This window comes from Mus pahari, chromosome 19 (assembly GCF_900095145.1).
Source record: "Mus pahari chromosome 19, PAHARI_EIJ_v1.1, whole genome shotgun sequence".
NCBI lineage: Eukaryota > Metazoa > Chordata > Mammalia > Rodentia > Muridae > Mus > Mus pahari.
Window position 1 is genome coordinate 57,493,527 of NC_034608.1, and position 25,541 is coordinate 57,519,067.

At 42.4% G+C, this 25,541-nt stretch overlaps 1 protein-coding gene across 3 annotated transcripts in view; it reads left to right on the forward strand.

Moving 5' to 3' along the window:
* Slc7a2 (solute carrier family 7 member 2) overlaps positions 1–22,914 on the forward strand; it is a 55,326-nt gene extending 32,412 nt beyond the window's left edge. The window contains exons 2-12 of one of the 3 annotated variants that reach the window (XM_021218812.2): positions 2,791–3,182; positions 4,135–4,290; positions 6,549–6,714; positions 8,085–8,218; positions 9,145–9,367; positions 11,721–11,860; positions 14,800–14,902; positions 16,299–16,504; positions 17,756–17,922; positions 18,731–18,839; positions 20,124–22,914. In XM_021218812.2, the coding sequence (XP_021074471.1) occupies positions 2,807–3,182; positions 4,135–4,290; positions 6,549–6,714; positions 8,085–8,218; positions 9,145–9,367; positions 11,721–11,860; positions 14,800–14,902; positions 16,299–16,504; positions 17,756–17,922; positions 18,731–18,839; positions 20,124–20,320 (1,977 nt within the window). In that variant the 5' untranslated portion in view covers positions 2,791–2,806 and the 3' untranslated portion in view covers positions 20,321–22,914. Of the gene's footprint in view, positions 1–2,790; positions 3,183–4,134; positions 4,291–6,548; positions 6,715–8,084; positions 8,219–9,144; positions 9,368–11,720; positions 11,861–12,062; positions 12,200–14,799; positions 14,903–16,298; positions 16,505–17,755; positions 17,923–18,730; positions 18,840–20,123 lie in introns of all 3 variants that reach the window. The other 2 variants (XM_029531898.1, XM_029531897.1) reach the window with 2 other exon arrangements.
* The last annotated feature ends 2,627 nt before the right edge of the window (positions 22,915–25,541 follow it).

Sequence of the window (25,541 nt, forward strand, 5' to 3'; positions counted from 1 at the left end):
GGGACACAAGAGTCACATGCAGCAGGTTTCATCTTATTTCACACCATAGGTGGACTGTGATGTTTACTAACTGTACTTTACCTCTGTTCGTTCATCTCTGCGCCAGAATTAATAATAGACCTAATCTTTATAGGAACATCGAGAAAGTCATAGGACAATAAACTAGAGGGTGACAGGTGGTAGTACCAAGCATGCAATAAGCACAACAGATCCTGGGCATTTTTAACAATAGCACTTGCGAGTTGGGTTTGAAATAATTTGGGGAAGGGCATCTTCCGATGTTTGCGGTGCCGCGTGGAGAGTGACTGGCACCAGCCGCCTGGGAAAGAGGAACAGGTGGTACCCGGTGGCATTCAGGGTGATTTATTGGCCAGCCATTGCTGAAGCGAACGGGCGCCTGCTTGGTGCCTGTGCTGCGACCAAGCCAGGGCAGAGTGCTGACTGGGCCTCTACTCTGGTTACCCCAGCGCCCAAGGCTTTGCTTTCTCTATTTCACTTTTTGCTTTATCCTGCTTTCCCTTGCCCTGGGAACAAAGTTACGCACAAAGTTGTTAAAAAAACAAAAAACAAAAACAAACAAACAAACAAACAAAACTCACGTTCATCTATTTCAGTGAAACCGCTGTGTCTGTACTGTAGCTGTGGTTTTGCTTTTATGAAGGTGAGTGTCCCCACCTGTTACAAACCACCAGTTGTCTTTAGGAACCTTCCAAAAATCCTGCATCAGCTCTTCATCTGGTTGTGTAACCTTGGGAGAGTTGCTTGCCCACGGGAAATTTTGAAATAGTACTTTTTTTTTTACTTTAACATTCTGGCCATACCGATTGGGTAGTTTAAAAGGAAAGAAAATATGTCACTATTGCTGTGGTTGTTCGTTAGTAATAGCCTCAATTGGGTCTTTAATTTGTACTTGTCTGGACTTGGCCATTCACCTATCTTCCTTTAGAGGAAAAAAAAAAATGTCCAGAAAATTGGATATGGAGAAAAGATAGGGTAAGCTTTTAGGGGAAATCTGTGCAGAAAAGTGCTTTTCAGAAAATGTGATTTTAGGTTTCAGGGCAAAGCTTGTTTTTGTTGTTGATGCCTAGTCCAGGTTCAACAGTGACCATTTCTGGTTGGATAATATTTTGTTTTGAGAAAATCATCTCTCAAAGATAAGTAAAAAGAATTGCCATCAATCATCCACACCGTAGCGTTTTATTATTTCCCTTTGCTACCTTATTTCATCTATTGTTAAAACTTTGTATTGGAATGTTAACATTGTAGGCATGTAGTTGATATTGACTATGAAGATCACAAAGTCAAAATATCTAATCTGGAGGCGGGGGGGGGGGGCAGGCAAAGATCCCTGTACTCTCCGTTGTAACTGGATTTCTCTCCATCAGTCCAGACAGAGATGTGGCTCACCACAAAACCGGGAGAGGAAGAGAAAGAACAGCCTGGGTTCTAGTTGGGACAAGCTAATTGGTTGCAGGCCCTGGGGTCTGCCTCCTCGTGGTCCTCAGGTGGTGTTTTTGTGAGAGCCTATTGCCACACTGCAGGGACTCAGCTTGACAGGTCAGCCTTGACCTAGGGCAGTAGTGGAAAAGGTCTGTTTCTGTGACTTTCATCTCAAATATGGAAGTAAAGCGACAATCGAGGATAGGTATTTTTTTCTGTAACTAGCAGATTTCAAATACATCTGGGGGTCGGGGGAGGGGAATGTCTGCCCCCCCCCCCCGAGGGTGTTACCCTCAGGTATGATGGTTTACTAGACCCAGAGTTCTCTGCTGTCAAATTCACATGGATTGAGGGAGTTTTATAAGTTACATCTCCAGGTTGCTGAAGAAGGAGTCTGCTTTTTCGGCAAGAATTAAATAGTTCATCAAAGTATAGGTACTTAGAAATTGCCATTCTTTGGATTGAGTGTGGACTAAAGAAGATTCAAATGTATCGTTAACCTCAATAAAACCTTGCAGAGGCACACACATCATGTTAATCCCCCCTGGGCCTCCTTTGTCTAGTTATCTCCAATCCCATCTAAAGTGTATTTTTCTTCTTCAAAGAAAACTACTGTTTTAGCAGTTAGCAAAATAATCATTTGTTGAGAAAGGATATGTACCATGGCTACCATCTCCAGAGTTCCTGCGATGTTAGAGCCCAAGTCTCTGAAGGCCAAGGACAGGGGGCAAGACTTGCAGGCAGCGATCTCCTGAGGTTGTGTTACTGTTGATGGGTATGAGGAAGTTAAAGGGAGCAACACCCCACATCAGCAGGTCATTGTGCAGCTGTGTAGTCAGTGAAGTGCAAGACTGACACACAACACACTCTCGCTCTCCTCCCCGGCTGCCTTCAGTCTGCTGAACTGTGTGTCCCTGTAGGTAACGCCAAATAGACTGTTTAAATTGCAGTATTTCTTTTGAACATAGGTTGTACATATTCCTTGGAATTAATGTGGAGAGAGATAGTAATAATAATACGTATTGATGAAATATATAGAAGTAAGAAATTAACTCACAAGCCGGGTGTGGTGGTGCACACCTTTAATCCCAGCACTTGGGAAGCAGAGGCGGGCGGATTTCTGAGTTTGAGGACAGCCTGGTCTACAGAGTGAGTTCCAGGACAGCCAGGGCTACACAGAGAAACCCTGTCTTGAAAAACCAAAAAAGAAAAAGAAATTAACTCAGCATCAAATTCTTAAGCCCTCCTGGATGCTCTGAACCGAGTTATCTATTAAAGAGAGGCCCACTGCCCTTCTGCGTTCCACGGGAGGGGAGATGGCCTCAACCCCTCCTCTCCTCTCTCCTACAGGTTGCTCTCTTCCACCATGATTCCCTGCAGAGCAGTGCTGACTTTCGCACGATGTCTGATCCGGAGAAAAATTGTCACACTGGACAGCCTTGAAGATTCCAAACTCTGCCGGTGCTTAACCACCGTGGACCTCATCGCTTTGGGAGTTGGAAGCACTCTGGGCGCTGGGGTTTACGTCCTGGCTGGGGAAGTCGCCAAAGCCGATTCTGGCCCGAGTATCGTGGTATCTTTCCTCATCGCTGCCCTGGCCTCGGTTATGGCCGGCCTTTGCTATGCTGAATTTGGGGCCCGAGTACCCAAGACTGGATCTGCTTATCTATACACTTACGTCACGGTCGGAGAGCTGTGGGCCTTCATCACTGGCTGGAATCTCATCCTGTCATATGTCATAGGTATGCTTCGAAAACAAGTATGAGTCAAAAAAATAGCTCTCCAGAGGGCCTCGTCTGTTGGGACGAACCTGCACGTCTCAGCTGTGGGGTAGTCCTGAGGAAATCATTTGTTTTGTCTCACTGTCACATCTAAAATACATCCGCATCTCGGAAGTCTGATTTTTGCTTCCACTTTGAATTCATGATTCTCAGTGGCTTTGAAAACTGAAGTTTTTAAACCACTTTTTTTTTCTTGTGTGTGTATATGTGTGTGTATGTATTCACATGCATGCTGGTGCACATGTTTCTGTCTTCAAGTGCATGGGGAGGTCAGAGAATAATGTCACAACTCTTCCTCAATGGCTCTTCTACTGTATTCTTTGAGGCAGGATCTCTCCATTGAACCCTGTGGTTACATTCCAGGTAGTCTTGGCCTGTGCTGTAGGGTATTAGTCTCTGCCTTCTAAAGCAAGGCTTACAGGCCATGTCACCCAGTGCTACTTACTTAAGGGTCTGAACTGGCATCTTGCATGGTGAAACAAACATTTTAACTGCTCAGCCATCTCCCCAGCCCTTAAGTAGCTCTTTGTTTCAAACAAAGCTGCCTGATATGGGCATTTAATGGCTTCTGTAGCTGAGCATGACAATACACACTGGTATGATGTCTTCCTGGGTTGCATAGTAGGACCCTACCTCGAAAGGAAGGAAGGAAGGAAGGAAGGAAGGAAGGAAGGAAGGAAGGAAGGAAGGAAGGAAGGAAGGAANAAGGAAGGAAGGAAGGAAGGAAGGAAGGAAGGAAGGAAGGAAGGAAAGAAGGAAGGAAAGAAGGAAGGAAGGAAGGAAGGAAGGAAGGAAGGACGGACATGGTTTTATAGCTGGTGTGAACTAAGCCAGGTTTCTCCAGGAATCGACTAGGCAGATGTTACATTCATTTTCTACCTGCAGCCTTTTATTAACGTTCTGTGTTGGGTAGGTACGTCCAGTGTCGCAAGAGCGTGGAGTGGCACCTTCGACGAACTTCTCAACAAACAGATTGGCCAGTTTTTCAAGACGTACTTCAAAATGAATTACACTGGTCTAGCGGAGTATCCAGACTTCTTCGCCGTGTGCCTTGTATTACTTCTGGCAGGTAAGGGAAACCAGCCATACGCCACCCCCTGTAATGGACCACACTAATAGGCCAGGAAGAATATATTGCATAGGCTTTGGAGCCTGCGTTCTCTGAATGAGGTCAGCATTCTCTTCTCATAGCAACCATTGCTCCCGGAGTAAACGTTTAACTAAGACCTATAATTCATAGTATATGTCAGGTGGATGAAAGATACAGGTACAATAAGCAGAATCCTCGTTTAAAAACTGAATGGAAAGCGAATATTTGAATGTTGAAGTTTGGAGAAAATCTTATTAAAAGTAGATACTAAAATAGGGACATACGGGTTATTCCAACAAGTATTAACATTGATAAGCAACGTGTTAAGGTTAAAGCAATCTATAGAGCTAGGAGAGAAGTTCATCGTTAGCATTTGCCTAATACACACAGGCTCTATACTTGCCACCGAAATAAACCAAGTGAAGGAATTTTAAAATGATAGAGATGAAAACTATCAACCGCGAATGACTGATACACAGCTAATAATATATAAATACCTTTTATAAATCAGTATGAATAAAATACTCTGACGTAAAACTTGTACAATGTAGATGAGGCCAATTTTGCCTTGTATAAAAATGAGTGTCTGGGGTTTGGAAGGTGACTCGGTGGATAACTTGCCTTCCATCACAAGCACGACCATGTGCGCCTGGATCCCCAGAGCTCACCTAGAGGCTGGGACTGGTGAGGCCCATTTGTAACCCCAGCACCGGGGATGGGGGAAACCAAGGCAGGTGGCTCCATCCCTGAATCCCTAGGGTCTATTGGACAGCTAGCCTCGAGCTGAGGAGCTCCAGTTAGAGTGGGAGACTGTCTCCAAAAACGAAGTTCAGAGAATCAAAGCAGGCAGCCACATCGACCTCTGACCTCCTTACACACACTCATGCACATGTGCACACATCCGCACATGCACACTTGTACTCACGCATGCGCACACATGTACAAGGCACGCCCTTCCAGACACTTTTTGTTTCATTTTGTTTTTGGTATATTCTAACTGCAGCTTCTCCTTCCTCCACTCCTCCAGTCCCATCCATCCTAACCTCCCCTTCCCCTCCAGATCTACTCTTCCGTTTCTCCTCAGAGAAGAGCAAGCCTCCTAGAGATATCAACCAAACACAGTGAGACTAGGCACAGAGCCTCAGATCAAGGCTGGATGAGGCAACCCCGCCGGAGGAAAGGGGTCCCGAGATCAAGCAAAGGAGTCAGAGACACCCCCCACTCCCATGGTTAAAGAGTACCACAAAAATAGCAAGCTACACAGCTCTAACATAGATGCAGAGGGTCNTGTGCAGGCCCATGCAGGCTCTGTGATTGCTACTTCAGTCCCCGTGAGCCTCTATGACCCCTCCTTAGTTGATTCTGTGGGCCGTGTTCTTCTGCTGTCCTCAACCCCTCTGGCTCCGACAGTTCTCCCTCTCCATCTTCCGCAGGATTCCCCAAGCTCCAAGGGAGGAGTCCTCCCATACACTCTTAGTTTACAGAAGACTTTTTGCAAGGAAAATGTTATAAAATGAGAAGGATATTTATAAAATGACAATGATGCCAGTGCTGTTTATTAAAACAAAACCAAGAGTGACCTAACTGTCTATAAATAAGGGATTAAAGTGTCTCCACATCATATGTCATGCAGCTGCTAAACCTGATGACAAATTTGTTGGTGCAGAAATATATGTATGTGCATGTGTAGAATTCTGCAGGGATACCAGAATTGACCTTCATTCTTTATACTGATCGGTTTCATCCAATTACTCACATGAGAAATTTACATCCCTAATATAAAGTAAATATATTCAGGTGAGAATAGATTTAGCAGAGAACCTTCTGTTTGGCATGACAATTGGAAGAATTTTTTCTGGTGATATGGTCAGAAGGTACATGGCAGACTTACGATTGGGCTTTTTATATTAGCTCTGGAACAGCTTTTAATGACAGCCTTTCAGATGTAAGTCTTCCGTCTGTGCCTACCATAGTAATAATAACCATAGTTAACTAGGCTCACATAGATGGTGTGGGATCTCTTTAGTGTCAGCACAATACCGCGTGCTTCCAGACTTCAAAACCAGTTCTGTGCCCAAAGGCATTGCTTCACAGTAAAGTGCCTAATTGCTGAGCTGGCGATACAATTGAAGAACATACATGAACATAATAATATCCAATGTGTATATTGGCAAAAGGGTAGCATTGCCTTTTCTGTGGCCAAGGAGCCCATACTGATGCCGTCTCCTTTTCCACAGGTCTTTTATCTTTTGGAGTAAAAGAGTCTGCTTGGGTGAATAAATTTTTTACAGCTATTAATATCCTGGTCCTTCTCTTCGTCATGGTGGCTGGGTTTGTGAAAGGAAATGTGGCTAACTGGAAGATCAGTGAAGAGTTTCTCAAAAATATATCAGCAAGTGCCAGGTAAATATTTGGTCCCCTCTTGTGTAGTCCCTTCCCCCGCTGCCTCCCCCTCTCCCCTCTCCCCTTGCTCGCCCCAGCTCTCTCTGTGTTACATTTTAAGAGTACTTGCAAGCTCTCTGTAAAGCAACAGCTCTCATTCTTGTTGGTTCTGAGACCTTTCTGGGGGACCGGTTCGAGGACACAGCCCCTCTTCTGTAGATTCGCCACCCTAAGGTAGGGGTGTGCTTCCAGCTGAGCCACTGTGTGAAGCTCTGCAGGCACTGGCTCTGAGCCTCAGCCTCCAGGGCAGGCTCAGCACTGGAAGAACATCATCGACTCTGCTTCCCAGCAGCTCACCGCCTCTAAGGAACTTGGATAGTTTCTTGTTCCTGTTTGATTCCTATCGGATTTGAATATTTGATTGCACCCTGTAGTTTCTCCGTTGGTACAGTCAGTTTCATTGCATGCTTTCAGGCTTTTAAGAATTTTGGAAGCCAGGCATCATGGCATGAGCCTTTAATCCCAGCACTTAGGAGGCAGAGGCAGTTGAACCTTTGAGTTCAAGACCACCCTGCCTGGTCTATAGAGTAAATCTCAGGACAGCTAGGGCTACACAGAGAAGCCTATCTTGAACCCACACACACAAAATCTTTGAGGCCATTTTGGTTTTATTAGTGGAATTGGTTTCGTAAGCAAAAATAAAATTATAGAAGTATGTATTATATGGTGTAAGGTATAAGTGGATATTTTTATTGACATATATCATTTATAGTCACCAACCCCCTAAATAAATTTTTTAAAGGTACAGTCTGCCTTTCTTTTTGTTTCATAATAAAAACTGATTCTTATGGGAGAAAAGGAAGATAAAGCTTCTTACCTTTCATGGAGAACATGGCTCACTTGTGGGATCTTTGATGTCAAAATCCTGCTTACCTGTGTGTTTCATCAAGCATAGGTCTATGCAAATCAGCACAGTTGTGTACACAGCAGGCCAAGGCAAGAGTATTGACAAAAATTTAAGTCTAGCCTGAGCTATATTGCAGATTCTAGGCTAATGTGGACTCATAGTGAGACGCTGTAACACACACACGGGGGGGGGGAGAGAGAGAGAGAGAGAGAGAGAGAGAGAGAGAAGGGAGGGAGTTTGGACCAAGCCTTTTGGACTTGCCATGAGTAGCCTGTAGTTGGATGTCAGTGACATAGAGGGTCATTGTGAGGGAGTTTACCATATTCTCCAGAACAAGATGACAGAATAAAGTTTTAGTTTTATATACCTTAGCTTCAAGGAGCCAATGAGCAACACCAGCCTCCCTAGGGCTGGAAAGCTCGAGAAACAAACTCCAGAAGATAGCTCCCCTGAAGTGGCTGACAGTGGCTGTCCTTTTCTTCAGAGAACCACCTTCTGAGAACGGAACAAGCATCTACGGGGCTGGCGGCTTTATGCCCTATGGCTTTACAGGGACGTTGGCAGGCGCTGCAACATGCTTTTATGCCTTTGTGGGCTTTGACTGCATTGCAACAACCGGTAAGGGAGATGCCGCCTCCTCCTCCTCGTTAGTTAGAAGCAAAGGGTCCCACAGGGGGTAGCAGAGGAGCAAGGGAAAAAGATGAGGTGTGGGGTGGGAAGGATGCTAACTTCTCAACCACCTGCAAGCCATGCTGCCTATGATACAGAAGCCACTTGCCTAAACCGCTCAGGGCTGGCTTCTGTGTAGTCAAGAGCAGCACCCATCCTGAGGATAACCACCTAAGACACCACATCTGGCTGATCTGATGAGAATCCTCAATGCTGCGCACAATTCCACCTTTAATCTTTTAGCTAAAGGTTCTGTCCCCTTCCAGAATAGTTTATCGCCTTAAATTACCTTTTCACTCACCAGGCAGATTATACCAATTCTTTCCTCTGTATTCCGAAGGACAAAAATCCTCATGTCAGAGAGTCTTTCTAGCTTCCCATTTGCATGGGCCTTATAACTGACTGTGTGGAGAGCTTCAAAGCCCAGTCTTACAAGAAGGATATTCTGATGTTTTCCATGGAATCTGACGTCTCATATACATAGATGGAATAGGCTTGTGTGAAGCGCCCTCAAGTTCCAAAGCTTACAGAAGACCAATGCAACTGTTTGCCAAGTGACGTCAACTGTCATTCTAAACCTAACTACTTAAGAATGCCCATGCGTCTTCTTTTCCTCCTTTCTGCAGCTGGGAAACTAACTGACTTGTATGTTCCGCTCTTCTTTTCTCCCTCTGGTTGTTGGATTCTTTTCGCTAAGAGCAAAGTATCCTCATGAACAGAAGAGAACTTTTTTTATATGAAATAAAGAACCTGCTAAGAAGGCCCAAGGGACAAAAGCAGAGTAGACTACAGAGGACAGGGAGGCATGGACCACAGTAAGTCCCTCGCCTCTCTAACTCTTGACTGATTATGCAAATCTGTTTGTGTTTCCTTAGGTGAAGAGGTCCGGAATCCCCAAAAGGCCATTCCCATTGGAATAGTAACTTCCTTACTTGTTTGCTTTATGGCCTACTTTGGGGTTTCTGCAGCTTTAACGCTTATGATGCCTTACTACCTCCTGGATGAGAAAAGTCCACTCCCTGTCGCATTTGAATATGTCAGGTGGGGTCCTGCCAAATACGTGGTCGCGGCAGGCTCCCTCTGCGCCTTATCAACAAGGTACACTGCACTGCCCTTGGGACTGGGGATCTTAGGGGGTCTTACAAAGTGTAGTCGGTGGCTTCAGATTTGCTCTTGCAAATAGTTCAGTGGCAGAATGCTTGACCAGAGCTCTGAAGACCCTGGCGCCTGAGCCACTGCAACCATGAGATTGATTTTGTATATTCTAAAAATATCCCAACACGAGGAACACATTAACAGCTATGTACTCAAAGAATAATTTGCCCAGAATTGCTGTCTAGAAACCTCGAGTGATTGCAAAAACATGGTCATTGTCAGCTGTTTTTTTTCCCCCCAAGATCATGATGGTATAAGCTTCAGTAGTAATATACATAGCACTGGGACATATGAGTGTGTGTGTCACACATATATAATAACCACATATTATGGTAGACACCTTTAGGCTGGCCCTGCTGCTGACATCAGTCTCACCTACATTGTTTGGGTCATTTGAGACTATATGCAGACTTGACGCTTTGGACAATTCTCCATGAAGCAATAGTGTGTCTGGGACTAGAAGCCATATGCTGTGTCATTTAAAAAATAAAATAAAATAAAACAGTAAATGTGCTTCTAACTGTGACAAGCTGAGCCCCTCTCCTTTAAGGGCTGATCAGAGTGAAATATATTCTTTAAAACAACAGAATTACCATTCTGAAATTACAAGTGGTGATTCTTTATGTAAAAAGACAAGAGAATTTGAATGTCAGATGTTCAGATTTTCCATAGCTACTTATTTACTGTGCCGCAGCTCACAGTCTCCAGAGCATCTCATATGACTAGTTAATATATCTGAAGCAGAACACCTCATGCAGGCCACACGTCATAGCAGAATTCTCACAAGAAGAAAAGCTTTTTTTTTTTTTTTTTTTTTTGGCCTGAGCGTTCCTTTTTATAAATTGAAAATAATTTTCAAAAGTTTGAAGCTAGAAAAAAAATTGAGTATGATTCATCAACATGGCTTTTACTTTTTTCTTTTTCAAACGTCTATTTCAAAGATGTTTCTAGTTTCTAGTCCCAATAATACTAAGTGAGTTTAGGGACTACTTCTTTGGGTTTCTCGGGGCTCTGCTGTTGATGAGATTCATTAAGAAGAATTCCAAACAGGTATAGTCCACACTGTAAAGCCAGTGTGCCCCCATGATCTTTGAGGCGGGTGAAAAGATTCCCCTATGGCTACATCAACTGTTGATGCATAGCATGCTACCATGGTTGGTCCTTATACATATGTGGTTTGAATTTTGGAAACTGTAGTTATGCTGTCAAGTTTGGAAAAAAAAATTTTTTTTTCTCAGTTAATTCTGTTGAGTTGGCATTGTACAAAGACCAGTAGCCGTAATGGTCTAGAAATGCTGGACTTATTTTTTTTTCCATTTGTGCAAGCATAACACACTGTATTAAATCTGTATGATCTTATCTATGTAGGTTTGATGACAAAAACTAATAAAGTCTTCTCTAAGTAATGAAAAAAAAAGGATAAAGAAAATGGTTATTTGAGGAGACAAGGTCTTGCTGCGTAGCCACAGTTGACCTGGCAGTCACCGTGAATACCAGGCTAGTCTCAAACATTCAGCAGCCATCTGGCTCAGCTTCTCACTCGATGGTTTCAGGCATGAAGCACCATGTGAGCCCCCCACTCCCCAAATATGGTTTTAAAATCAAGTACATTACCTCTTGTTCTTAAATGCTTTCACAACTGAATATTATGTGGAATGACACAAACAATAAACGTAAATAATTCAATTTATCTTAAGCAAAAAATTGTATCCTGAACCTCACTGTTACTAACACTTAATTGTAGCGCCTTCCATATGCTAAACCTATAATACGTTCAATTTTTAAGCCATTCTTTGACTTGATCATTTTAATGCTTAAAACTATTATATTATACCAAAGATCAATCTATATGCAAAATCATGGTAATATGAAAATATGTAATCACTGCATAAATGGGTGGCTTACTGTGGCATAAAACTGATTGATCTTTTTAATTTCCTGTTAATTTGGGAATTCCGTTTTGTGAATTATTAACCCTAAGATATTTTAGTGGTTGACCATTTAATTTCGCAGTCTAACTCATTTTAATTCAGTAGCAATCATTGATAGAAACAAATGACTTGCAATGCTCTCTTTGGTCTTATAATTTGGTTGGGCAAATAAATATCTGCCAGAGTAAAGAGTAACACAGTGGCCATTACTGGAAGATATGTTTACATGCCCAACGGTAGTGTCCTTTAAGACCGTGTGAGTCCCAGCTGTCATGCGCCGTGTTACATAATCACTGTGTCTCTATTCTGGGTGTGGTTTTGCATGGATGTGTTTGCCATACTGCATGTCTTTGCTTTTTACTCAGTCTTCTTGGATCCATTTTCCCAATGCCTCGTGTAATCTATGCTATGGCGGAGGATGGGTTGCTTTTCAAATGTCTAGCTCAAATCAATTCCAAAACGAAGACACCAGTAATTGCTACTTTGTCATCGGGTGCAGTGGCAGGTGAGAAAGTTGACTTTGACTAAGAAAAGGGGGATCATTTTTCATCAAGAACTCTGGAAATGTGGACAGGTGGTTTTCTGATTTGTTTAACATAAAGTTCAAGATCTTTGTGCCTTTCCTGTTTTTATGGCTTTGTGTACCTGTAAGTATACTTGGAAAATAATACTCAACTCACGTTGAATTATGAATTTTTCTGTTCTAGTCTTCTGGGTTCTATGTTCCCCTTACCCCGCATTCTGTTTGCCATGGCCCGGGATGGCTTACTGTTTAGATTTCTTGCAAGAGTGAGTAAGAGGCAGTCACCAGTTGCTGCCACCATGACTGCAGGGGTCATTTCTGGTAAGCTTTACAAACAAGGTTTCTCCATCATTGGACTAAAACGTGCTGAGTGCATGCATGGACTTAAGAAAGGGTCTGCATGCTGTGCATGTAAGTTAAAGACAAAATCATGGATAAATTGGTATATGAGTACTGGGATTAACATCTTACAATTATGGTGATGGTGAAACACTAAATTCATTTTTAATTAATCATTGGGGATTCTATTATTTTACTATGTTAACCATTCAGGCATCTAACAAATGTGCGAAGTGTTGTTGATGATTCTCCATTATGTTCTAGGTATTACTCTTCTAATTGATGAATAAGTACATACAATTGTGATTTGGGCACAGAAAAATACCTAAATTGAATAACTGCCTAATTTTGGAAGTACTAATTATAAAAGAATGATTGCAAGACTTTTGAAAAGCTGAATGTTGCCAACTCTAATGTCAAGATAATCTAAAGTGGTTCATTTGTCCTTATTGCCCACAGTGTAGTAGGCTGCCCAGCCAGAGCACTTACTGCCTGCCCACAGTACAGTGGGCTGCCCGGCTCACTGAGACTTAACACCTGCTCATCCCTTGTTCAGAACCTACTTGTCTTTTAGTAGCTTGGACATGTACATTTTACTCCTAGAACCCAGACTGCCTACATTTTGACATGCTGTGACATCCATGTCAGCTACCTCTGGCCAGATTCTTAGAGCATGTGGAAATTTCCAGGGACAGTATAGACTGAGAGAGTGGCCTTAAGGTTCCTGATGCAGGAAGTGAGAGAAAGAGTAGAGCAAGCTTTATAGCTTGATGGAGAGGAAATGTCTTGAGAGTAGATGGTCAAATAAACATTTTTGACTTTTTTGAGACTCTAAAGTGCTGGGCAGTTGGGATCAAGAATGTTTTATTAAATATCCAGTTAGTTTTTCTTTCAGGTAAGGAAGTGTTTGCCAAAGTCGTTTCACCTGGCAGACATCTTGTAAATCTGACACTAGAGACATAGGTTGGAAGGTCAAATTACTTATTTTTCTCAGGCTTAAATGTTTGTCCCCATAAAGTGAAGATTTTGCTAGGTCAGCAGTTGTCAACATGTGGGTTGCAACCCCACAGGGGTCACATATCACATATCCTGCATAACACATGATTTATAACAGTAGCAAAATTACAGTTATGCAGTAGCAATGAAATGATTTTATGACTAGGGCTCACCACGATATTAAAGAGTCACAGCACTGGGAAGGGCTAAGAACCACCACTGTAGGCCTTGTAACGTCCATTTTATACTGTTCACTATGATGGTAAAGATAACCCTTGTCATAATAAATACTTCCTAATAAAGTAACAATCTTTCCCATTAATAATTCTACTTTCAGTCTAGAATTGTAAAGATAATTTAACTTCTCCTTCATTTGGAAAAAAATTTAATTTAGCAGCATAATAAGTAATGAAGGTAATAATTAAAAGCATCATAATGGAATGCTTTCTAAAGTATTGTATTTTATATTTTATATTCTCACACCCATATTTGTATATTTTTAAACTTATACCACAGAGTTTATATGAATAATTAGTATTTGGCTATCTGTGGTCATTACAGACATGCTGAAATTTTAATAATCCATTATATAAGTATGTTAGTAATGAAGTGTTTGCAGAGTCAGAGAGAGAATGAGATACTATAGGATTGTAGGCCAAGAAAGCACCAACCATTATAATCTTCATAAGTCAATCTGCCTGTAAGACAGGGATAATCCTATCAAGGCAATCCATGAGAAGTTGCTGGATTTAGCAATAATAATAATAATAATAATAATAATAATAATAATAATAATAAAGAAGTAAATGAGTAGTCAAATACTGTCCATTTTATGTAACTAAAAATTTTCTGCCTCCTAAGATCATTGACTTGAAGATAAAGTGACTCATAGACTCTAAAACTTGTAAATAGATGTAGGGCATCATATATATTGAATGTGGTGTTATCTGTTCACAAAGATAGGGAGTGCTGTGTGGTAAATTCAGTTAATGTTAAAGTATTTTTACTTTCTGGCATTGCTGGGATCTTGAGTGCAGGATCATAAGTTGATCCGTGACTTCTAACAAACCTTCCAGGTTGTGTGGCTTTAACTTGATTAGAGTTTACTCTAGGTGCAAAATGTAATTTCATTGAAAACGAGTATTATTTTGTAAAGACTATTTAAAATATTTTGAGTTATATATGACATGATACAGATGGAATGTAAAGAACTTACATAACTTGTATACAGAAGCCTAACTTTCCTTATGATGTAAATAGCAGTGTCTGGCATTTCTTGGTAGTGTTTGTTTACCTTTCGAGACCTCAAAACACAGTGTTCTGTCATCTAATATTTTCAATCTTGGCCAGGCCAGGTTCTAAATAATCAAAGCCGATGTATTTAGTGTTTGCTAAAGAACTAGGTAGGGGCTTTGAAGGCTTAGTGTTAGCAGTTTGTATATCCCAGTAAACACCTTATGATGTAACATGACCTGTCACTGGTACCAAAACAGAAAAGTGTCAATCATTTGTCCCTGACTAAATGAACAACTGTAAGAAATGTCACCAGGGGCCTGGGTTTCACTCCCTTGTCTGTTTCCCAATAGCTGTGATGGCCTTTCTCTTTGACCTGAAGGCTCTCGTGGACATGATGTCTATTGGCACCCTCATGGCCTACTCCCTGGTGGCAGCCTGTGTGCTTATTCTCAGGTGAGTCTCTATTGGTTCTCAAGGGTGTGTACCAGGTGGGATGTGGGGAGAAGAGACAGTGAGAACTCCAAAAGGCAGCAGTGTCACCAACATGGGAGGCCGTGCCATTAAAATAGTAATATTGAATATGGAAGCAGACTTGGCCTTCAGCTAAGCATCAAGTCCAGTTTGACTCCTACAAGAGCTTGGCCCATCTACAAAACAGTCTACTAAAATATGTGCAGCTACAGAATTCTGTTTTTAGAACTCTAAAAACTTACAGACTGACCAATAGAGCCCTAGTCTTGACGACTACATGACAGTCTTGGTTATATTAGCAAAATATCCTGGATATTCTTCCAAGTCAATAAATGTATATCTGCCTAATATATGTGTACCTATTCCTGAATATGTGCGATAAAGGCCCTCTCAAGGAGACACCAGCAAATAGATGTAAAGAATGCCCATGGAAAAGGTAGATCGCCAAGCGTGAAGAAAGCAGAGCTGGCTTGAGTATCAACAGGCGAACAGTGGCACGCATGAAGGGACATTCACTCAGTGGCTTCTTTGATCGTAAACGCTGGCATTTCAGTAAATAGATAACTCTTCCGACTTTTAAGATACAAAGCTATAGCATTTGAATTCGTTTAAATAGCATTATAAACCTACATTCAGAAGTGATAAATGTTAATGTATGTGTATAATCCAGGATAAACTCGTGCCAAAATGCTAAAAGACGTTAAGGTACTGTCGGGTGGATGTTACTCCCTTCTGTATTCCTTTGTGCATTTTCCTCAGTGAACGCATTTCTTTACATGGAGGGGGAGTGTTTCTGAAGTAAGCGAGGGCCTAGGGTACTAGGAAGTGAAGCATGTGGTACTCTGGTACGCTGCAGAGGAACAAGCCAAACCACAAGAAACTGGTTCCCCAGGAGCTAGGTGACCAAGTCACTGTGTGAGCTTCTCTAGGTGAAGCTAGATTAAATCAGGCTGGCACTAAAGAAACATGGCCAGAGGGACTGACTGTGACACAGCCTTAGAATCCCAAGCCAAGGGACAGTACACTCCATAGCCGGTGGCAGTTTCTGTGCTCTTCCTGTGAGTCATGACTCAACTGGGCATCAGAGCCTTCGCATACCATCCTGTTGCCATAATTGCTTCACCTTTAATTTTAACTTTATTGGGGGTCTGTTGTACAACTTTTTAATTAAGAAATGATAAGGAGTTCAGAGTTGTTGTGGGTGTTTTATGGAAGAGGTTTGTAGCCTGCCTCAGCACGCTGTGCATTGGAATCATGAGACGTGTCACCCGACTACACACTGTGACTTTGTAAACTGTCTCACCGAAGAGTTTTAGGCAACAGGTTCATTTTGGACCGATGCGATTAAAGACACCAACCAATATTTATTTGGGGATAGGTACCAACCTGGCTTGTGTTATGAGCAACCCAAATACACCCCTGAGAAGGAAACTCTGGAATCATGTACCAATGCAACTTTGAAGAGCGAGTCCCAGGTCACCATGCTGCAAGGACGGGGTTTCGGCCTACGAACCCTCTTCAGCCCCTCCGCCCTGCCCACACGACAGTCGGCTTCCCTCGTGAGCTTTCTGGTGGGATTCCTGGGTAAGTCTTCACGGCAGATGTTGAAAGGCCCAACAGATGTGGATGTGGAGCACCAGTGCTTGTAGACCCGGCCTCACGTTGCCCTGGGATCTGTTGGCAGTTTGAGCTATGAATTTTGTACCTACAGAGACACTGGGAGGTGAGGCTGTGTTGTGTTGTGTAGGAAGATCTGTGAACTGGAGAGATGGCTCTGTAGGTAAAGCACGCGCTGCCCTGTTCAAATGTCAGGCTCTGAGTTAAGATCTCCAAGACCCATGGGAAGCTGGATGAGGAATTGCATGCCCGTAAAAGCAGCTTGCATGCCAGCTAGCTTGCTGTACATGGTGACAGATAAGAGACTCTGCCTCAAACAAGGTGGAAGGTGGTGGCCAACAACCAAAGTTAACTTTAGAGCTCCACATACACACTATGGCACACGTGTTCGCACAGCCCCACACATGCACACAAAAGCAAGAAATCCCCATGGTAAAGTGGCAGAATTACAAACTGGCACATTTCATTGGCTTAGGGTATTCCCCCATGTTAAAGGATCAGGACAAATAACAAAACAAATCCCGATGATGTCAGGAAGTAAAATAGGAAAGATTTGTTTGCTTGGTTGAAGTTGCCTAATTATCCATATGTTGAGTGGCATCTTCTGGGGGTTGTCTGTGTGCCTAGTACTATTCTGAACACTCAGGGGAGTGAGAGACTTACCTTGCTCTTCAGGATTGAACAGTAAAGCCCATGGCAGATCAGAGGAGGTTTCTCTGAGAGTGCGTGGGAGGGGTATTGCATACTCCATCAGAAGAAACCTGCCTAGAATATGAGAAAGATTCAGATCATGTGAGATTATTGGTTTGCATTTACAAATAATCTTTATAATAGCTTAACGTAAGTCAAGTTGTTATTTCTCATTTGAAAAAAAAACAAAAAAACAAAAAAAACTGGAATCTGTATACCACCAAAACCATCCTATCCGTACAGTCTGCGAATAGGAAATGAGGAGCCCTGGTCACGTGACAGTCAAAGCAAGGTGTTAGTGTCAAATGGGGAGGATGCCTTCATAGAAATCAGAAATGAGAACATGGACGTTATCCTTAGATGGGTGTAGTGGGCCATCTCTTTTTCCCAATGGAAAAGGAAGTGGGGGGTGGTGTATGGCAAAGAAGAAAGTGAAGAACTTGCTGTTATACCAGGGCAACCCACTAGGTCTGAGAAACACAAGGAAAGGATGTGTACCGACTCTGCCTTCTGTTCTGACCTCCATAGCTTTCCTCATCCTGGGCTTGAGTATTCTAACCACGTATGGAGTCCAGGCCATTGCCAGACTGGAAGCCTGGAGCCTGGCTCTTCTCGCCCTGTTCTTTGTCCTCTGCGCTGCTGTCATTCTGATCATTTGGAGGCAGCCACAGAATCAGCAAAAAGTAGCCTTCATGGTATGTGAAATGATAATTAAAATCCTAATTGCTGGGTACACTTCCTCTGTATGTTTTCTCTGTGTGTGTTTCATTTGTCTAAACAAGACCAAGCAGTGAGTGAGAGTGTTGGAGGTCTTTGATGAATCCTTTTAGTACATGAACTATGAACTGTCTGACTCCCTTCATCAAAAACTTGAGCATGCATGCATTATATATAGTACATACATACATGCATGTGTACATACATACATTCATAGAGGGAATAGAGTTTGTGTTAAACAGTCTATAGTATTAGGAAAATGATTTAGGACATTCCAGGTTTATTCCCAAGTACTAAAAATTAAAATTAAATAATAGAATGAAGGAAGATAATTTGAGGATTTTATTTTCAGAAAATTGGAGCCCTCTTGTGAGGATTTAGTCCCTCCCTTTGCAAACTAAATTATCCTGCCTCACTGAACTAGGACGCTTGAACATGAACGGCACTTCCTCAGAGGGCCCCGCAGGATACTATAGGTACCTACAGCTCCAGAGGCACTTGCTTTTGATGACCGAATGAGACCAGTGAACTCTCAGCTACCCTGATATCTAAGCCCTAGGCTGTCTTGATGGTGTCTCTTTCTGTCACCTTCAGCAAGTAGTGTGAAAGTGACTTTCCTTTCACCACTTCCTACAGGAATGGCATTTATTTGAGTTGTCCTTTTTATGAGACTGTAAGCTTAGTGACACAGTGTGACTCTATGTCAGATATTGGCACTGCCTCAGAATAACTTGGAGAGTGCACTCTCACGGTAGCACCGTCTTCAAAGGATGTTTCTTCCCACAGGTCCCGTTCTTACCGTTTCTGCCGGCCTTCAGCATCCTGGTCAACATTTACTTGATGGTCCAGTTAAGTGCGGACACTTGGGTCAGATTCAGCATCTGGATGGCGCTTGGTAGGTCTTGCAATGCCTTGTGCTCCTGGACTTGGGTTCGCCTTGCTTGGTGGGCCGCGGATACAAGAATGTTGGGAATCTCCTTTCCTAAAACTAAAAGCTCCGTTCATTTCCTTCCGTTCCGACTTCCGAGAACATCTCAGCATTTTTGTTTCCTTATTTTTTCAGACATCTTTTCCTTATTTTTCTTTCCTTTTGTGTTGAGGACTCAGCCCAGGCCCCCACATGCTATCTCAGGCCTCTGAGCCACTGGGATACCACTGAGCCACATCCCCAGCCCTCCAGATGTTGTCTTTATTTCAAGTCTCTCAGTAACCCTGGGGTCCATTCACACAGATTTGATTTTCTCCAGCTTATGAATGAGAAAATGAAGCCCTCAAAAAAGTCACCATAACGATGCCAAAGGTTTACGTGGTTTTCTAAAACAGAACTACAGCGTGGGAACATGCATATTTATAAGTGATTATCTTCCACGGACATTTGAAATCTTGTCTCCTTTACCCCCCACTGTTAGCATGGCTAGTGACAGTCCTTTGTGCTCAGGCCTCAGGGTCCTGTTTGACAGTCACAGATAGAAGGGTATCTGTGTCTATTGTGAACCCAGGGCATGTTTTCCAGATTACCTGACCGTGACTGTGATAACCCGTTGCTAGGGTTTCGTGTGTAATCTGAACCTCTGCCTCACCATATCATTTCTGCTTAGAGGCAATCGGTTGAGCTTTGAGAATGTTAAGTAGAGATTTCCCATGTAATTGTTGTCTGAAAAGACTTGTTGAAAAGAAAAATATATCCTATAGGGTTGGGGTGTCACAAATGAAGAAGTGCTTTCTATCTGTCTTCGTATTCTACTCTTCCTTTTTAAAGATTTTTAGATTTTTATTTAAATATAATTTACATTGAAATATAATGATATTGCTTTCTCTTCTCTGCTTTTAGCCCCACCCAGGTACCTCCCCCTCTAACCCCTCCCATGCCACCCCATGTGCACATACTCTCAAGTTGATAGCCTCTACAGTTATAGGCGACAACTAATGACCAGTGGGAGGAAACATAGCGTCTCCCACAGATGAGCCCCTTATTGGTTGTCCAGTGCAGAGTGGTCGGGCCTGAAACCGTATCCGCACGAGTTCTAAAAGCAGGCTCAGCAGGTTGTACTTATAGCTTCCATATGCACACATTCTGTTTTTCTAAGGCCGTCACTGAAAGAAAGGTGGAGACTTACTGTATTACGTTGTCTGCATTAAAACATCTCCTAACACACTGATGCACTTTCTTGCCCCAAAGGTTTTCTGATCTACTTCGCCTATGGCATTAGACACAGCTTGGAGGGTAACCCCAGGGATGAAGAAGACGATGACGATGTGTATTCGGACAACATCAATGCAGCAACAGAAGAAAAATCTGCCATGCAAGCAAATGACCATCACCAAAGAAACCTCAGCTTACCTTTCATACTTCATGAGAAGACAAGTGAATGTTGATGCTGGCCCTCAGTCTAACCACGCATACCTTAACCATGAGTACACTGTGGCCAGATGCCACCATCGTGCTGGGCTGTCGTGGGTCTGCTTCGGACATGGCTTGCCTACCTTGTACTTCCTCCTCCAGACATCTTCTCTTCAGATGGTGGATTCTGTGTCTGGGGAGACTGCCTGAGAGCACTCCTCAGCGATAAGTGTCCCTCCAACAGTATGTCCGTGTGCGTCCATGTATGTCTGCGATGTGAGTGTTCAGTGTTGTTGGTTATTACTCTGTGACATAATTCCAGCGTGGTAATTGGTGGCGTACACTAGTAAACAGTATATTGCTGAATAGAGATGTATTCTGTATATGTCCTATGTGGTTGGGGAAATAGTGGTGGTTTTCTTTATTGAGTATATGACCATCAATTTGGACATGCTGAAATGCCATCCCCTGTCATGATGTTTAACAGTGGTCAGGGGTGGGGAAGGGATAAGGAATGGGCCTTTTCTATACATTGCAATGCATATATCCTTCTCCTACTTGCTAAGACAGTTTTCTTAAATGGCCAGGGAGAGCGTTTCTTTCCCCTGTATGACAAGATGAAGAGGTAGTCTGTGACTTGAGATGGCCAGTCCTGGTTTGGAGAGCTTTGGTCCTTAAATATAACACCTCCACCTGCTGTAGATGATATACCCCTCAGCCCCATGACAGTCTCAGGAAAGGTACGGTGGCCTACTTGGGACCCTTTAAGCCAGAGAGTGAAAGTCATCCCAGTGGCTTCCGAAGGTCAGGTGACTTACACAGATGCTTGGATATGTTTCCTGTTTTTAAAAGAGACTGAAGGCAGAATAGGCCTCCGGATCACACATTTGGTAGACTGGTTCAGTCTGTCTCCCATTTCTTCAGACCTAATCACAGCTCAACGTCTGCTCCTTCGTCAAACACAGACCTCAGTCTTTTGCTTCTCATGTTCCCTCTGATCTCAATGGAAAGGAGTGTGGTAACAAATTCTGTTTTTACAGTGGACAAAAAAAGACACAGATGGAGGGGTATAGGAAAATACCCTTAGTCCAGTCTCACAGGGCACTTGAGCCCAATTTAAGGATTTTAAACCTAATTTTCCTGTGATATTTCTTTTAGAAATGTTTAGAGATTCCTCCATCTCCTACCCTAGCTCATCGTTTAGCACTTTTTAATTTTGTTTTCTCCCTTTGTTTGTTGTTTGTTTGTTTTTCGAAACAGGTTCTTTCTATGTAGCCCTGGAACCCACTCTATAGACCAGGCTAGCCTTGAACCTTGAACTCACAGAAATCCACCTGCCTCTGCTTCCCAAGTAGCTGGAATTAAAGGCGTGCGCCACCACTGCCTGACCATTTAGCCATTTTTATTTCACTTGCTTTTAAAGGACCACACGAAGCCTCTTAACAATAAATCATCCATTACTTTCAGAACACACAATTACATAAAACTTCGAGCTAAATAACCAAACTGGATTAAAAAGCACAGTGACCGTTGTATATGATTAAATAAACTTTTAAATTTAAGATTCTCTGGTTGCTACACTTTTCCTTTATAGGGTTCTCTGATAGTGGATCAGAAACACCCAATCATGCTTATTCCTCATGAATTAATCTTGTATAAATAATTAAATGGTTTATTGGCTAAATCTAGAGCTAGACACTTATACAGGTGTGGCACTCCCAGGAGACCATAAATGCTAGTTGCCCTGCATAATCCAAAGACAAAGAAAATGGTTGCTTTCCCGTAGTTCTTCTAAGGGATCATTTATTTTACTGGTGCTGTTTGGCAGAAGCAGGCATTCATTGTGCTTAGCTCGCAGATCAGCAGGCAAAGATCCTGGGTTCCTGGTTGTCAGGGATGCACCCCTGACCCAGAACTTAGTGCTGACATTCCAAAATTTCCAGGGTGCATGTGGTAAAATCTGAAGACCAGGCACTCTTTCTAAGTGCTTGCTTTACTGAGGAGTTGGGTGAACAAGTGCTAAAATAGTTTGGGAAGGACAATAGGCATGATCAGGAATTGATGTCATTGATAGCTGCTCAGAGAGGGAGAATCAGGGACGAGCCCCATGATAGGTTATCTAATCCCAAATAGTCAACATTAAACACTTGCACATACAAGCAGCACTAATTGGACTCAACAAGTTACATACACACAGAGACATATACTCAATATGTAACAATAATAAAGAAGAGGTTATGAATTTCATAAAGAGTGGAGGGGAACTGGGGGGGAAAGGAGAAGGTAGAAATTATCAGAATACTTTACTCATGTATAATAGTCTCAAAAAATTAATTTAAATAAAAATCCTTACTGTTACAGCAGTGCCCTTCACACAGGAAATGTGAGCAGTTTCATGTATGAATCCCTGGATTTCTTACTCTAACAAAAACCAGATTCATTCAGACTGTGGAAGGCAGCCTGAAATGTTGTGCCCACTGTGTTCAGTCAGGGGCAGAATCTAGCTCAAAATGTTCACACCAGAGCACGTTGGAAACATGACTGTCTGTAAAGAGATGCTTTCTCTTCTGCAACTGTGCCTTTTCCTTTCCTGTGAAGAACCGAATGGACAGCATGTCTGTGTGTATAGTGTTTATAAACACATTAACATATGTCTGTGTGTGTGTGTGTGTGTGTGTGTGTGTGTGTGTGTGTGTGTTTGTGAGGGGATTGGCTATCAGTGTGTAAGTAAGTTGAGTTTATGGTGAGCTTTGGATAAGCTATTGTTACATAGATTTTAAAAAAAACAATTGATGTGGAGAGAGCTTAATGTTTTATACTGATAATTTAGATTTTAAGCTATTTTAAGATATACAATTTTATATATATATATGTTTTCTATAGATAGATGCTTTAAGACATATTTATCATATTTCTAATATGAAGTCACTAAACTCTAGTGACAGGCGCTTTGGAATCTGAATGGAGTAGGAGCTGAGGCCGTGAGATTTTCTTATTTGTTTCTGTCGCACTGTTTCTGACACACAGTGAATGCCAGCGCTACCTGCTCTTTGCCAACCTTGTCCTTCTACACGTGAGTTCAGCACACTTTGTACATAATGTCCTAGTCTTTGCCTTAGGGTCACCAAAATATGGCGTGTAGATTTGACTGGCAAGCCAACACCCAGAATCTCAGATGGTTACACATCCTCTTCATCGTGATGAGCAAAGGCAACTTGGTTGTCTTCCTCCGTTGCTTGCTCTCTTCTTACCCTAAGGTCTGTGCTCTTGGTATTTGCAGTGAGATTGTCTCGTGAACAGCTTTTTAAGTTTATAGTCTTTACAGAAGAGACCGGCCTGTGAGATCCCTCATAAGGTTCAGGCCAGCCACACATCTAAAAGGGTGCTTAGGGGAATTCAAGTTTAGAAACTCTGGAGAAAAACTAGAACCTTTGAGGTGGTCTCAGATATCTTAATCTTGTTTTCCTTAGTAATAAAAAAAAGTCAATAAAACTAAATAACTGAAAGATTATAAACATATATATCAACATTAATATGGAAAATCAACATTGAAACTATGGTTGATGTTAACTTTAGTACTAACTGTAATTGATTAAAAAACAAACCCAGCTTCTGAATCATCTCCCTAAAGAATAAAAGGTTATCTAATTTTAATTTTTATCAAGTATTTGTTTCAGCCAAATTTTTTTTCTAAGTCCTGACTGTTTGCAGGTAGTTGTTTAAAAATATTTTCTCCGCACGCCTTTAATCCCTGCACTTGGGAGGCAGAGGCAGACTGATCTCTGAGTTCGAGGCCAGCCTGGTCTACAGAGTGAGTTCCAGGACAGCCAGGGCTATACAGAGAAACCCTGACTGGAAAAAAAAAAACAAAAACAAAAAAATGTTTTCTTGTAAAACACTGTGAGCCAGAATTGTCACTAAATTGTTTTATAAGTTTGAACATTTAGCACAAGTGAAGAAGGAATGTGATTGGCTTACCTTACAGTGTTAAGGGTTCAGAAGAAACACTGGCACCTTACCTTCTCCCTTCTTATATCTGGAGAGAGAGAGAGAGAGAGAGAGAGAGAGAGAGAGATGATGGCGTAAAAAACAATCAGAGCGTATCCCCACATTGTGTATCCCCACATTGTGTATCCCCACGTTGTGTATCCCCACGTTGTGTATCCCCACATTACCACCTAGATGATGAAGTTGCACTGAGACCCCATCTCTTGCTTCCTGGCTACACTGCTAGGGATTTCTCCAGATATACTTCAAGTGCTAGTCATCAAACTTTAAAAGGTTGGGTTTAGAGTGTTCTTCAGAGTGTTCTTCACAAATGATTCTCATTCACCTAATCCGTAGGGCTTGAGGCTGGTTGACGTTAACTGTCCCTTTTTGCTAGTACCAAAACAGTGCCTTCTACAGAAAGTGCCTTCTGTGCATTTTCTATTTTATATATCAAGGAAAAGTGCTGAAATTCATGTAGCCAATAATGCCAGCAAAGATCACCTTAGCTCTAGATGTGAAGATAAAGCTTCTAGACTTTACTGTTTAGCTAAGACTTTGTTTTCCTTGTATACTTATATTTAAAGAATTTAAGATAGCTGTGTGGATTTTAAGAGGCCTGCTTCTACTGTTGTATTCCTGGCGTAGGGGCTGGCTTTTGTGGTATTCGTGATTGTTTATCGTCACACAGTTTGGTCTTACTGGTTTCAGATGTATTCTGTTATGTAAGCAGAAGCCATTTTACAACTACTGGCCAGGAGCCCTGTCCCTGTCTGTTCCTACCACAGCTGAAGCCACTGCCACAATTTCTGGACTCTAAGCAGCCTTTCTGACCACTGACAGACCCATAGCAATTACCTAGGACCCCAGTGTGATGCCACAGCCAGGCAGCCTGCAGTATGTGGGCGTCTGCTGTTACACTCTGGTGGTGTCTAGGTAGTAAGGAAGAATAGGAAGTAATGAGTGTAAGATCATCTGAAATCTTTAACCTCAGTTCCAAATAGCTCGTGAGTCTATTAAGATGAATATGGACCAAGGAATATCTGTGACTCATGGAGGTGGTGGCTATGCCTTGGAACTGGCATGGTAGAGCCTGGCCTGCTGTATTTCCTGCAGGTTCATAGCCTCAACGTGAGCAGTACATCACCAAGACCCTGATGGCAAAAAGCCTTGTGCCGCCTGCAGGGCGGGCTCCTGTACCCATGCCTCGTCCCTAGGCCCCTCCCTTGCATGTCCACTGGTGGTGCCAAATTGCTTCGTCGCTTTATT